General features: G+C 44.4%; 1 protein-coding gene across 2 annotated transcripts; it reads right to left on the bottom strand.

Annotated features, from left to right (window-relative positions):
• Positions 1–224: 224 nt before the first annotated feature.
• Positions 225–8,760, bottom strand: LOC6575438 (protein artichoke). Of its 2 annotated transcripts, none has more exons than XM_032733669.2 (7): positions 8,056–8,760; positions 5,112–5,247; positions 4,745–4,904; positions 4,280–4,643; positions 3,924–4,213; positions 3,682–3,828; positions 225–3,599 (listed from the first exon to the last, which is right to left on the bottom strand). In XM_032733669.2, the coding sequence occupies exons 2-7, from the start codon at positions 5,240–5,242 to the stop codon at positions 480–482; spliced, it is 4,212 nt and encodes a 1,403-aa protein (XP_032589560.1). In that variant the 5' UTR covers positions 5,243–5,247; positions 8,056–8,760; the 3' UTR covers positions 225–479. The 2 variants fall into 2 exon arrangements, with proteins under 2 accessions (XP_032589560.1, XP_002001447.2); XM_002001411.4 differs by having other exon boundaries at positions 8,027–8,759.
• Positions 8,761–14,621: the final 5,861 nt, after the last annotated feature.

The raw sequence follows: 14,621 nt of genomic DNA, 5'->3' as shown, positions 1-14,621 counted from the left end.
CATGCGCGCCTAAGAGAGCAACTTCAACAGCTGGCATCTCGCTCTTTCGCACTCATCGCATGGCTGGCAGATCCCTTGCTCGCGGAGAGCAAAAGAGAGTAAGGAAATTGAGTAAAAACCAAAATCAGATGGCAGTTCTAAATATCCCAGTAATGTAAGTGTATGTGCTGCATGGACAGTGTAGCAGTATAAAACTTCCCAGATTTGCATATAAATAGTGAATATTATATTTGTAACTTTATAGATAACTATAGTGAGCACACTCAGTTATTTATTAGCTATAATTTGTTTATTTCGCTTATGCAACGATTTTTTGGACTTAATTAACGTAAAGATACGGATATGTTTAGAGAATGAACTATAGTCTATATACAAGATACATAAGCTGACGACGAATAGAATAGACGATTGTGTAGAACCTGTGTTGGCCACGACCTGCAGCTGACTGGGAGCCTGGCTTGGAATGTACCTGGCCACGTCTATCTGTAGGCCTTGTCGTCCGAGTAGATTATGTAGGGCTGATGCTGATGCTGATGATGCGTCAAGCTCTCGGCCCCGTCGGCGCTGGCAGCACCGCCGCCAGCGCCCGCACCGCTGAAGTACGACATGCGCGACATGGTGGAGTAGGCGGCCGCAGCTGCTGCCTGCTGCACTGCCAGCTGCTGCTGCGCCTGCTGCTGCTGCTGGCGCTGGCTGAGATTCTGCGTCGACTGATGGATGGAGGCCGCCTTGTGGGGCAGCGTGGCATAGTTGGCCTGGTAAGGGGGCACGGCATAGAGCGCTGCACCCGCTCCGTTCTTGTAGCTGTAGGCGGCATTGTGGGCGCCCAGCTGCTGCTGCTGCATGGCCGGCAAGCCCATCATGGCGGCGCTCTGCTGGTACTCGGCGTTGCTCATGCGCAGCCTGATGATGCAGATGATGATGATGAGGATGGCAATGAAGGCGACGACGCCGCCGACAATGCCAATGATCAGTGTGTCATCGTTGCTGATGATCGGCGCTTGGGCCTTCATCAGCGGCGCCTTGGTCTTGATCTTCATGATGGTGGGCTGCGTGGGCTCCATGCTCCAGATGATGAGCGGCTCCTCCGTGTGGGCGCTGCTGCTGGTGCGCGTCACCAGCTGGCTGGAGGCGGAGCTCTTGTGCAGCTGCGGCATCGAGGGGCGCGCCGACGTGGAAGTCATGCGCCGCGGATCGCAGGTGAGCTCGTCGTCGCCCACCTCGGTGAGCTTGCGGCCGGCAAGGTAGCTCGGCTGGCGGCACAGCAGCTCCGACATGCTCGAGCTGGGCAGCCAGCGGCGCAGAGCACGTGCGTCGCAGTTGCAGTTGATGGGATTGCTGTCCAGACCCTGCAGCTGCAGGCTGGCCCGACGGTCGTCCAGGGCATTCAGGAACTGCGGCACCAGTGAGGCTATCTTCGAGCCCTCCACGTTGAGGGTCAAGTGCGAGGAGCGCGGCACTGGGAACAGCAGAGCTGGAGGCAGGGCAGTCAGCGAGGTGTTCTGCAGCTTGATGGTCAAGTCGCTGCTCTTCAGCCCGGCCAGAGTGCCAGAAGAGATGGACTTCAGTCGCTCGCCTCGGATGCCAATGGAGCTGAGTCTCGGGTGCTTCAGTGGCTGTATCTGCTCGCTGCCTATGGTCGCATCCTTGACCTCGATGTCGAGCATCTCCAGGCCAGGCAACAGCTCCATGATGCCCTGCACATCCAGGTAGCCCAGCAGGGGCAGCTCGTAAGCCTCCAAGTTGGCCAAGTTGCCCAAAGGCTTGAAGGCGTTCTTCTCGATGCGAGTGCAGAGCGGCAGGTGGTTGAGCTTCAGGGTGCGCAGCATCTCCAGGTGGGCAAAGTTGGACTGGGAGATGAGGTCGAAGCTGTTGTTGGACACGTCTAGCTCCTGCAGCACCTGCAGCTGTGGCCAGGCCAGCGATATGTCGTTGAGGGACTCGAGCCTATTGCTGGACAGATCCAGAGTCTCCAGCAGAGTGACCCTCTGGAACACCTCCGCCTTGATGTTGCGCAACTTGTTGTTCGAGAGATTCAGATACTGCAGGAAGGGCGTCTCCAGCAGCTGCAGTTCCTCAATGCCTGTGCCGGCCAGGTTGAGCTCCCTAACGGTTTTCGGTTCGTGGAGCACATTGTGCACCGCCTGCATGGTGAGCGGATTGTAGGAGAGATCGATGCGCTTGATGTTCACCATGATGCTGTCGTCCCTGGGCAGCTCCCTTATGCGGTTGTGGCTCAGATCCACCGAGGAGACGAAGAAGTGGCGCAGCTGCAAGGCCTTGAGTGGAGCGTACTCAAACCGATTCCTGGCCAGATTTATGTTCTCCAGCATGTGCAGCTTGGTGTGCTCAAAGACATTGTCCGACAGCTCGGCCAGCAGGTTCTGCTCCAGATTCAGCTGCTCCAGCCGCACCAGACCCTCAAAGGTGCGCTCCCCAATGCGATCGAGGCTGTTGTGCGACAGATCGAGGATCTGCAGCTGGGTGGAGTTGTGGAAGGCCATCTCGCTGACCATGTCCAGTTGGTTGTGCGCCAGGAGCAGCACGCGCAGACGTGGCAAGCGCGCAAAGTCCAGCTCCTCGACCGTCTTCAATTGATTGTGCGACAGATCAATGTACTCCAAGTACTGCAGCGAGCCAATCAGCTCGGCCGGGAAGAAGGAGAACTTGTTGTGGGCCGCCTTGATCTCGCGCAGGCGAGGGTGTATGCGGAACGAGGAGGGGAACAGATAGCTGAGCTGATTATGCGAGATGTCCAACTCCTCGATGCCTGTGCCCGTGTTGAAGAACTCGCCCTTGAATGCCGACAATTGATTCCCGTGCAAGTCCAAGCGCTTCAGCTGCATCACATTGACAAAGGCGCCAGCGCGGATCGAGTTGATCTGGTTTTCGGACAAGTCAATCGAGCTGATGTTCCATAGGTTCACAAAGCTGCCGTCCTGCAGCTCCTGCAGCTGGTTGCCAGCCAAGTGAATGTGCTTCAGATCCTGCAGCCCACCCAGCAGATCTCCGCTGAACTGTCGAATGCTGCACCGGCTAAGATCGATGATCTGCAGTCGGGCCAGAGGCCGGAAGAGCGCCGGCATCAACGGCATCAAATGATTTCCACTCAAGTTCAACGATTGCAAGTTCTCCAAGTCCTCAAAGATGTTCAGACTCAGCTCCGTTAGGCTATTGCTGCTCAGGTCCAGGCTGCGCAGCTCGGGCAGCGTCAGCGGATTGTTGCCCAGGCCACTGAGCTTATTCTGGCCCAGCTTCAGCTGCATCAGGGTGCCCTCCAGGCCCGCAAAGGTATCCGCATTGATCATGACCAGCGAATTGCCCGACAGATCCAGTGTGTGCAGACTGCTGAACATTTGGAAGCTGCCAGGCGGCAGCTCTCGGATAACGTTCCGAGATAGCGACAAGGTGGTAATGTCGCTCGCCTGGACAGAGCCGAGAATCTCCGACGACAGCGCTGCCACGCGATTGAAGTCCATTTGCAGTGAGGTCAGCTGGGGCAGACGACCCAAAGCGCTGCCTGGCACCAACAGAATATTATTGTCCCGGATGATCAACGTTTGCAGACTCTCCAGACCCTCCAAGGCGTCGTCTTCAATCTGCAACGAAGGAAATTACATTACTCTCTCTCACTCTCTCTCTTCCTCTTACTACGCATATTTATAGATTATGTATACGCACCGTACGCAGCGAATTGAGACTGAGATCCAGATACTTGAGTGAGGTCTGATCCCGGAATGTGCCAGGCGGAATGCTCGTTATGCTATTGCGACTCAGGTCTAGGCTCTCCAGAGACTTGACTACTTGCATGTGGGTGTAATCCAGTTGCTGAAGCAGGCAGAAAAGGAAAAGTGTTATCAACTGTGCAAAACTCGGTACTCGAAATTGAAAGAGAGTCTATCGATTGCATCATCGTAACTCACCTGCAGCATGTTGGAGGATAGATTCAAGGCCTTGAGCCTCTGGATGGCAGCCAGTGCCACCGTGGGAAATTGAGCAAAGAAGTTCTCCGACAGATCGAGTTTCTGCAGTGTGTGCAGCTGCTCGAAGACGTCGCTGTTCAGATGGCTGAGGCGATTGCCAGCCAGCTTGATTTCCCTGACCTTGCGCAGTCCGTGGAAGGCCTGGCTGTCGATGCTGCGCAAGATGTTGTAGCGCAGATCGATGATCTCCAACTGAGCCTGAGCCGTGAAGGAGTCCCGGTAGAGAGTGGCTGGGGAATGCAAAGCGATTCAGGCTTGAGTCAACTGAAGCTGCTCCATATGGGGAAGGAACTCACCTATGTGATTCTGGCGCAAGGACAGATGCTTGAGAGCGCTGGGTCCGTTGAGCGAGTTGACTGGCACCGCGGTCAAGCTGTTGCGGTCCACGAAGAGCTCCTTTAGGTCCATGCAGCCCTTGAGCACACCCTCCTCGATCAGTTTGATCTTGTTGCCCGAGAGGTCGAGCAGGCGCAGATTCTTCAGGGCGTGCAGCTCAGCCGTCGAGAAAATGGGATTGAGATTGTCCCCCAGCAGGTTGTTGGCCAGGCGCAGCTCGTTCAGCGAGTCCTTCAACCCGTCGAACGCCTTCTCTGGAATGCGGCGTATCAGATTGTTGGACATGTCCAGCTCCTCAATGGGCAGTTTCAGCTGACCAAATGTCTGCAGCAGACAGATAGGGGGAGAGAGAGAGAGAGAGAGGAGAAATACCAAGACCGGTTCAATGGACTCGCTCAGGTGAGTAAACAGCCAGCTCTACGCACCTGTGCGGGCATCGTCTGCTGTCCGCTGTGACGTTGCGTATACGCCACGATGGGCGCCCCATATGGCAGCTGCGGCGCATCGCTGTGGAACACGACTCGATCACAGTCCATGGCCACGGCGCCAAGTTGGCCAGTTGCCGCAAAAGGCACCACATTACACCTGTAATTGTCGTCAATCGCAATCAATCGACGTGATTGAGCACAATCGAATCAGCGCCAGCATCACAAATTGCTGATATTAAAATAATACGCGACAAGCGGATATCCGCTTTGTCTATCTATCCATCTATTTATCTGTCTCTTTAGCTGTCTGTCTGTCTGTTTCAATGTCTGTCCACCTGCTTGTTTCTGTTTTTTTGTTACTCACCTGCATGGCAAGCGCAATGCGGGACTGAGCTCCGGACATGGCCGCCAGGCCTCGCTGCGTTGGGTCAAGCAGCACAGCAAACCGAACAGAAACGTCAACAGCATTTTCCCCCTTTCCATTTTCATTTTCATTTTCGCTGAAATTATAAATTTTTCATTTATTTAGCTAACAAAACGGAAAATGTATTTCAACCTGTTTATAATTATTTGATTTATTTTTTTTTCAATTTTTTTTATTTATTTGTTATTAGTTTATTTTGTATAAATTAGGACAATTTTATAAATATTATTATTGAAAATAATATTATTATAAATTATAAGGATCTTAACCGTTTTAGTGAAACTTTCAAGGCAGTTCAGCTTGTCATACAAGCCCAAAGTGAAGAGAGTATATTAGCTCTCAATACTTCTTTGAGTAAGCATACAAATTCCATTTCGTAACTCTTCTGAAATTCCAATTCTTAGCTCGGCCTGCTCTAGCGTCACAACTGGGTATAAAGCATGCGTCTTCTCTTTTCAGATACTTCCGTTAGATACATATATTCCGCAAGTATAAAATTCTATAAGACTCTAGAATATAATAATCTCTTAGTTCTGCTTTCTTTGTCTTCAGTTGCCAATAAGCAATTCTCTATGCAATTGTTGAATAAGTATATAGATTATATATGTGTATAGTGAGAAGTCGTAGTCTTAGCTCTGCTCGCCTTAGCTTCAATTGCATCCAGGTAAACAAGTACAATTAACAAAGCCAATATACTCTCATTACACATATTTCTAGAGTATGTATATGTATAGTAAGTCCATTTATGGAACACTGTCTGATTTCTGTTTAGCATCACTTGCGTTTATGTAGATTGATCAGACTAATTCGAAAAGCCAGTATAGTCTCATTACAATTATTAAGGAACTATAAAAACTTTTGAATATATGTATATGTTTTTAGTATACATAGTATAGTATTGACTCTTCTACCTACTATATATCTAGATAATCGAATATTTGTTATAGCCTATATTCTCTCTTCCCATTTATGAAACGAGTTTAGTCTAGTTTAGCCTCTAGAAATTATATGTATAATGTGTATAATGAATTCTTAGCTCCATTTCGTTTTGATCTAACTGAATATTGCATTATTGGAGTTTGATAATCCGGAAGTTAAAAGCCAATATACTTTCAATGCATGCACATTTCAGGCGGGTAGAAAAATGCGCTAATTATGTTTGACTTTTGATTCGATACTCATTCACAGTCGTAGTCAGAGTCAGAGTCAGAGTCACAGTCAAAGCAATCGAAACAACAACAGCTGCCACGCTGTATTTGGTCATTTCGTCTTTTATCTTCGGACTTGGGACAGAGCACTTAATTTGAATATCGTTGGAGACTTTTGGTTGTTGCTGCTGTCGTCGAAAACCACATATTTGTGTGCTTTGCCTTAGCAAAGTCAAGTTTCTTGTTCTCTGGCTGCTTGGCACTCTCGCCAGGTTCTCCCCTATAATCAATAAAGCTAACAGCACAGCAAATGCCTCAGCTACCTACACACTGACTGACAAGAATGTGGCAGTACGATGGATATACGGAATAGATCTACTAATCATGTTGACTAATACAAAATACAAATGCGCCATTGACTTAAGATTCACAAGAAAATAATTTTGTTTTAGATATGTAGAAGACTAAAGTATTGATTGTTTATGATCGTTGCTATTTAAATCTTGATTTGATTTGATTTTGGATTTTCGTATTCATTTTGTAATAACTTTTCTAGTTTCTCTTCGGTCGAATATTAGGGCCTAGTCAAAATACATTTCAATTAATTAAGAGATGTTATCTAGAAATGTTTTTATTTTATTATTCCCAGCGAATGCTAGTTCTGCATCTTGAACTGCCTTGACTTTGCCAAAACTAAACCAATTTGAATGCCCGCGTTTGTTTTTAGTACAGCTAATACCTCTATTTTGATTTAGCATTGAAGTCTTAACAGAAGTAACCATTATTTGTATCTGTTTTGCTTGTTTTTTCTTTTTTTCTTTTTCTTTTTCTGTTTGCTAGCCTGCGCTGTTCTGTTCGACTCTGATTACTGTTATTTCCTCTTTTTTAGAACACACAGCCAGCCAGCCAAAGTGCTCATATAGACATGCAGCCACACATACATACATACATACATGTGACTATATCACTTCTATATTTGTATGAATGTATGTATGTATGCAGCATATTCTTGATTATTTCTCTCGAGGCGTTTCTTTTACCGTTGGATTGCGCATCGACACCAAAAAAATCAAACGTTAAGCGTGAACATCTATGCAGGTGTGTGTGCGTGTGTGTGTTTGTGTTTCGCTATTTGCTCTACGGTCCATAGTCATGCAAAACGTTATTTGGTCAGTTGTCCAAATTGTGGGCCACAGATCTTTCGTAAATATGTTGTTTATATATGTACGTTTGTATGTGTGTCTACTTGAGCATATGTTAATTTTTTTTATTGGCGATAAAACGTCGTCGCAGGTTGCATTTCAATAAATTTCCCAACATCTTTAGCGCAATGTGTGCGCATGGGTGTGTATGTGTGTGTGTGAGTTTTTATTTGCCCTTTTACTCATTGAAATGCATAATGGGAATTGATTCGATACCAAAAGCGGCTCCAAGACGCGACTCGAGCTGGCAGAGCGACAGCTTCAAGGTCTCGTTTAGCTATACGGTCCGGTCTCTGCTCCGACTGTGTCCACTTCTTGTTTATATACACACACACACACACACATACATATACAGGTACATGGCGATTAAAAACAGAAACTTTTTGATGGGAAATATGTTAATCACAAAAACTGCGGTTTACCCAAAAAGAAAAAAACCAACAATCATTTTTTGTATGTTGTGTTTTGTAACCTGTTTCTTTTCTGATTTATATTTTTGGCTTACTTTTTTCGGTTTGGGAAATTGCACCTCACCTCACTTTGGTAGTGTGTTGTTGTTGTTGTTGCTTGGGAAATTTGTCGAGTTGATTCTTTTGTTTTTTTTTGTTGTTGTTGTTGCCGTTTGTTTTTTTCGCCGATTGCACCAAGCACCGTAATAAGCGGGCTAGTTTTGTAGTCGTTGTATTAGCGCGGCTTGTTTACATTTGTTTTTGTTTCATTTATACACACACAAAAAGTCGAAAAGAAAGCGCAAAACGACAAAGAATATTTTTCCCAGGGAAAAGCGCACACACCGTGGCTACAAAAATATTATGTATCTCTCTTTCTCTGTGTGCGTGTGTGTGTGTGTCTGTGCAAGTGCGGGAAAAATGCAGACAAACAAGTAAACTTTGCCAACTGTGGGGGAAACGGGAACAACAGAGCGCGAGCTACTACCGCTGCCTCTGCCTCTGCCGCGGCTGCTGCTGCTGCTGCTGCTGGGGTAATAATTAAGCTGCGCACTGGTGCTGCACAACACAAGTACACTACAATAACAACAACTACAAGTAAAGACTGCGTATGCGTAGCGGCTGCGAGCTCGGCTACGGCTTCGGTTTCGACTTCGGCTTAGACGTTCTTGCCTTCGTCTTCGTCGCGTCCCGTTTCGTTTCTTTTCGCTTTTAGCGGCGGCCGCGTCTCTTCGTTTTGTGCACTGAACGTCTGATGCTCTACTTGAGCGTCGCGGAGCAACTGGCGGTGGCTGGCCCAGGCTTGGCTTGGCACGGCTGCTGGCTGCTGGCTGCTGGCTACTCCAAAACAGGTTTCTTACACTCCATTGGTACTAAAAAGCAGTGTACTAAAAGTGCCCATGATGACCAAAGATCTCTGGTTCTCGCGTTCGCTCTCTTTCTCTCTCTCTCTCTTGATCTGTGTGCAGCTTCGTGAATGATTTTTGGGCTGGGTAAAAGTTTTCGCCTCGTCGTTCTTTGGCATGCCGCAGAAAGTTTGTTTCTTTTGTGTTGGTCGCTGCCCTTGCCCATCTCTACCTGCTGCTCTCTGATCGCTGCCGATTGGCAAGTGCGCCAATTTACGCTAATGGGGTTAAGTCTTCAATAAAGCGCAGGTAAGTGACAAAAGAGACGGCGCTCACTTTCCATCCAGCTAAATTGTTTGTCAACTAATTACACTCAGCTAGATAGCAACAGCAATAACAATGGCACGCTGTTAACGGCAGGCGCATTTACAGTAGCAGGAGGCAGATCTTTGTCTGTCTGTTGTCCCCCTCACTCCCTCTCTTGCTGTGTACCTAGCTGTACATGCACATATGCTTAGAGCGGGAGGAAGAGAGGGAGGGATATATGCTGAGGCACGTCTTTTGCCTTGGCAGCAAAATTTAATGTTTATTTTTTGTTTTAGTTGGTTTTGCTGTTTCATGTTAAGGCATGCATGTTAACAGCTCACTAAGATTTCTTTTACTTTCCATTTTCATGAGCAGACACACACACACACACGCACACACTCACATATTTCATATTAATATTATTATAATAACCGCGGAGTATGTCGTGTTTAGCCATATAAATCAAATCGTTCAACTGATGAATTATGTCTAAAGCTGCAACACTTGACTGGCTTTTGCTTTATGCTCAACAGCTCCCACAAACTGCGTCAGCAAATTTGCTAACAGCACTGTTTCCACGCCCTCCCTCCCCCTCAGACACGCCTCGGCCATTTGATATGCTCTTTAATTTGCATATATTTGGCGAGCTGGTCAAGACCCGACTTTTGTCCAAAGGTGTATAACCCTATTAGACGGGCTAACCCCTCGACGACTCGAGGGGAACAAACTGATTCAAGTTAAGCAAACATATGGCCCAAATGCATCCAGCCGAAAGCCAATCAATCAATCCCAAATGTACTTAATATACTTAGCAAAGTTTTCAAGTGAGAAAGCAATATTCGAGCATTGCTATCTAATTTCTCTCTATGACAAATATTCACAATCATAAAACCGTCACGGCTAGCAGATGCTCTGCAAAAAGCGCGATATTGTGAAATGAATGGATAGATAAATGAATGGGTGTGTGGATAAAAAGACTGTCATGTGGATATACCAATACATGCAATGCATGTGGATAAACAGATGAATGGATAATAAATTAATAGATGAGCAGATGAGATCAGTATATAAATAGGTTACTAGATAAACAGATAGACGGGTGTATTTCGGTATATATTTTGATTTCGATAAACATATATGTACGGATAGAATATATACAGGCGGAAAAATTGATGTACAGATAAATAGAGATATAAATACTAGAGAATAAATATGGATAGGTGGATAAGCGATAAATACACATAATGTCGAAATGCTGCCTCATTCTAGAATTTCTACACCTTATAAAACTAGAGAGAAATCGAATGTACTTGTTATTTTCAAGTTTCAGTTTATACTGGGTATATGGCAAACCAGTTTTTTGATCATGAATTTCGGATAAGCTTGGTACTTGCCTTAGATTTACAATAGGTAGACGCTGTTGTTGTTTTAACTGTCGTTTGAAGCCGAAATTCATTTATATATGCATATACTGTATGCAATTTAATGTAGTCTTTTATTACATATATATTGGATAATGAATGTGGGATAAGATATTAAAGTTAAAAGCTTGATTATGATGTAAATATATAATATGCATGAGAATTTTGAGAAGAATTCATACAATTTAAGAATATAGAGTAGAGTAGAATATAAATTAGATTATTTGATCTTTTATACACATGTTATTTGACGAAAAGATGTTATATATATGTGTACATATATATAGAGAGATATAGCATGTATAAATATATCCGTTTATCTAAATATATGTATTGGAATAGGTGAAAGTCTCGGAGTGGTTTACTTGAAAGACTTTTAGCTGGGCTTGCAAATAGCGCGCGATATACTTTTCAGCTTCAATAAAGATTAATGTCTTTGTACACAGTACATAAATTATTATTTAGAGGCTACACACACACACACACCTACACACACACACATAAACACGTGCCAGCACAGACAGAGACATTAAGAGCTCTTGTTGGTCTTGGTATAGCGATAAGTAAAGCCAAACCTAATCAATTATACAAACGGAATGCTATGTCAACATAATAAGGCAATGTCTTTCCCTCTCTCTCCCTCTCTCTCTGTCTTTTTATGCATTTGTCTCGTTGTCATTTTATTGCTATTGTCGTATCCTTGCCAGGATATGGCATACGCAAGCGCCTAGTCTTTGTCGCTTTCCGCTTTCCCGTTTTGATAAATTATATCTTTAAAGTACAATTTGTGGCATTCGTTTTATTCAGGCATTGTCCTTCGACTGGGCCGTTATGCGTATGTCATATCCTTAAAACCCGACAGGACGTTTCATCGAATTGGACGGCAACTGTCCGTAAGCATAAGCAGCCCCAGAGACATTTCGCTCTATTGATTGGACACGCACAGCCGTCGAGTCCTTAACGTGCTTTAAGGCTAAAGCGTTCTCTTTTATTCGTTAAATAAATTGAATTTGGCTAGGCTGGGTATATTGGTTTTGTGGGTAGGCATGCAACAGGTTGCAGCAGTGTATAGGTATTATTATAGGATAGGCAAAGGCGTGTCTGGCTGTCTGTTTCTCCTCTTTCATATAGCCTTACACCCATTCGCATGACATTGTAAAGCTCAGCAAACTTCCCTAAGATCGTCCATCTGGAACCCAAGTTCAGTCAAGCAATTACATAGGTATATGTATGTATGTATGTTCATATACCTATACTAGACGCTGAAACACAAGCTCTGCGCTGGCAATGGGGAATCTCTTCTAGTCGGGCAGACCCGCTTTGTGTTTTTTTCATTTGTACAAGTTGGGATTTATAAGAAATCTGCGCCAAGTGCTGTTCCATAGGCTTTGTCATATAAGTATATCTTTCTTTATATATTTATGACTTACAAAGAAGCCTTCGTACGGATTTCTATGATCTCCTATGTTCATATGTTAATGCAAAGATTAATTCCATTGAGGTTTTTATTTCTAATATGCAAAAGTTGTCTTGGCAATGGGCAAAGTGAGCTTAGAGTCAGGCAAATACAGCGTGAAAGACAGCTTAATAGATATCCTATACATATATGTGTATATACCTATATTGTCTGACCCTGATTCACAGAGTTATTTAGAGCCTTTCTCTATTTTTTTTTTATTTTTTTTTTATTTTATTATACCCTGAACCCATTGAAAACGGGAAATCAGGGTATAATGGTTTTGTTAAAAGTATGTAACAGGCAGAAGGAGGCGTGGCAGACCCCACAAAGTATATATATTCTTGATCAGGGCGACGAGCTGAATCGATTTGGCCCTGTCCGTCTGTCTGTCCGTCCGTCCGTCCGTCCGTATGTATGAACGCGTCGATCTCAGAAGATATAAGAGCTAAAGACTTGAAATTTTTTTTTCCTAGGTCCGTGTATATCACGCGCATATCAAGTTTTTCTTTTTATATCGATAACTACTCACGATATTTTATTATCGATTAAAAACTTTATCGAAAGCTAGTTATTTAATTATATCTCCTACACCTTTAGAGCTAGAGCTTGCAAATTTTAAATGTAGATTTATATGTATTTTATATAATTTCGATTTTTATTGTTATTTACCCCCCACCCTTATATCCACCCCCTCACCCTCACCTTTGTACAAGGCGTATTTCAAGTACTAGAGACTTGTGCTTTGGAATGTACATAAATTTTCACCATATGATTACGCTCTGAAAGTTTCATTAAGATTGTACGTCTAAAAATTAAATTATTCAACAAATAAATTCTTATAATGTTGCCTACACTACAGCGCAGCCCAAGCGCAGTCGCTGCTTACTGCGCATTTAGCAGAGCTCGTTCTAATACGTGCGTGTGTACGTATGTGTGCCGAAAAGAAGTGCAGAGTGAATATCAGATTACAGGGTTTAGGGTATGTCCTAGTCGAACAGTCTCGACTAGAGTCCTCTTACTTGTTTATCTAAGTTGTCTTTCTTTTACAGAGTATCTGCTAGTCGGGCAGCTTATTGAAAAGTATGTGAATCATAAAAATGGTATCAATTTGCATTGTTTTTGATATAAAAACTTTATTTGGTTTTGCTTTTTTTCTTGGCTTAGAAATTCAATTAGATCAAAGTGCAAAATATTTATAGCTTACATTTTATGCTGTTTATATTTATATAGACCTGTAAATCCATTTGTATATACATATATCTGAGCGCTTCTATTTTTGGCTTAAGCAGCATGGCCTTTGGCCTGGAGCTTTATTGGCTTATTGCTTTGGCTGAACTTTGTTAGCCAATAGAGGCATTGGAAAATGTTGCAAATTCTTGTTGTTGCCGTTGCCTTTGTTGTCAGCTCAGCCCACAGGGACCCACAGGTAACAGGCAGGTGGGCGTCACTACTGTTGTTGTTGTAGTTGTTGCTGTTCCTGTTGCTCTTGGCAGTAAAATCCCAGCTTTGAAATGTTAGAGTCAAATGCCTGATGCTCGGTGGGTGTGGATGTGTGTGTGGGTGTGTGCGTGATGGCCTCTGCCTGTGTGTGTGTTTGATATGCTCTCCCTTGTTAACGGGAGTCAATGATATTAACCAATCAAGTGTGTTAATTGCACCATAATTGGTCAGAAAACTGTCAATAACACCAACAACACCAACAACAACAACAACAACAACAACAGCAACAGCATCGATGCTGCAGCAGATCCATAAATGCGTTATTAATGCATTTGCTTCTCTATGCATGAGAGCTGCAACCACACACATAGCACGCAGAACACACCTCGCACATCCACACACACATACACTCACACATATCCTGACACTCACACACACACACATAGACAACACACACATGCAGATGCAGTCAGGCAGTCAGCAATTCATGAATTCATGGGAAAATGCAAACCAGTAAAAGTGCTCGAGATGAGACTGCTCGACTAGAAGATACCCTGAGCCCTGCGAGGAGCTGATATATGATATATGATTATTAACGAAATGAAATGAGTTTCCGGATAAAGGAGAAAACTTTCCAAGACTCTATCCTTTGTCTCTTACGACATCGCTGGGGGTTCGACGGGTACGGTTATATCAACTCCGCTCTTTGCGTTAATCAAGTATATATACACTTGTTACATACATTTTCACAAAATGAGTATACCCTGATTGCCCATTTTCAGTGGGTATAACCCATTTTCAGGGCGTATAACAAAAACATTATACTCCATTATACCTTTCATATTTCTCAATGGAGTCAGCGTGTAAAAAGCGGGAGTGCCTCGCCTGTATTTCCACCTGCGCCGGCTCTCTTACCTGAATGGATACCTCTACTCTCCACAGAGCTGCAGAGCCAATTAATGCGGGCGTCTGCTATGCATATGCACTGAAACACATACACGCACACGGATGCAAGCATAAACGCCATCTACAGTGCACTTTGTGCAGCAGCAGCATCGTTTATAGCACAATTTATAGACACCCCACTATCAGAATTAGTCTGATTGAACTAGGGTTCTCGTTGTACGATCTTCATGAAATTACCGTCGTATATTTATGACATTTAATTGTCATATAGATT

The sequence above is a fragment of the Drosophila mojavensis genome, unplaced genomic scaffold (assembly GCF_018153725.1).
Source record: "Drosophila mojavensis isolate 15081-1352.22 unplaced genomic scaffold, ASM1815372v1 contig_231, whole genome shotgun sequence".
NCBI classification, from domain to species: domain Eukaryota; kingdom Metazoa; phylum Arthropoda; class Insecta; order Diptera; family Drosophilidae; genus Drosophila; species Drosophila mojavensis.
This window is presented reverse-complemented; position numbering and strand designations above follow the sequence as displayed.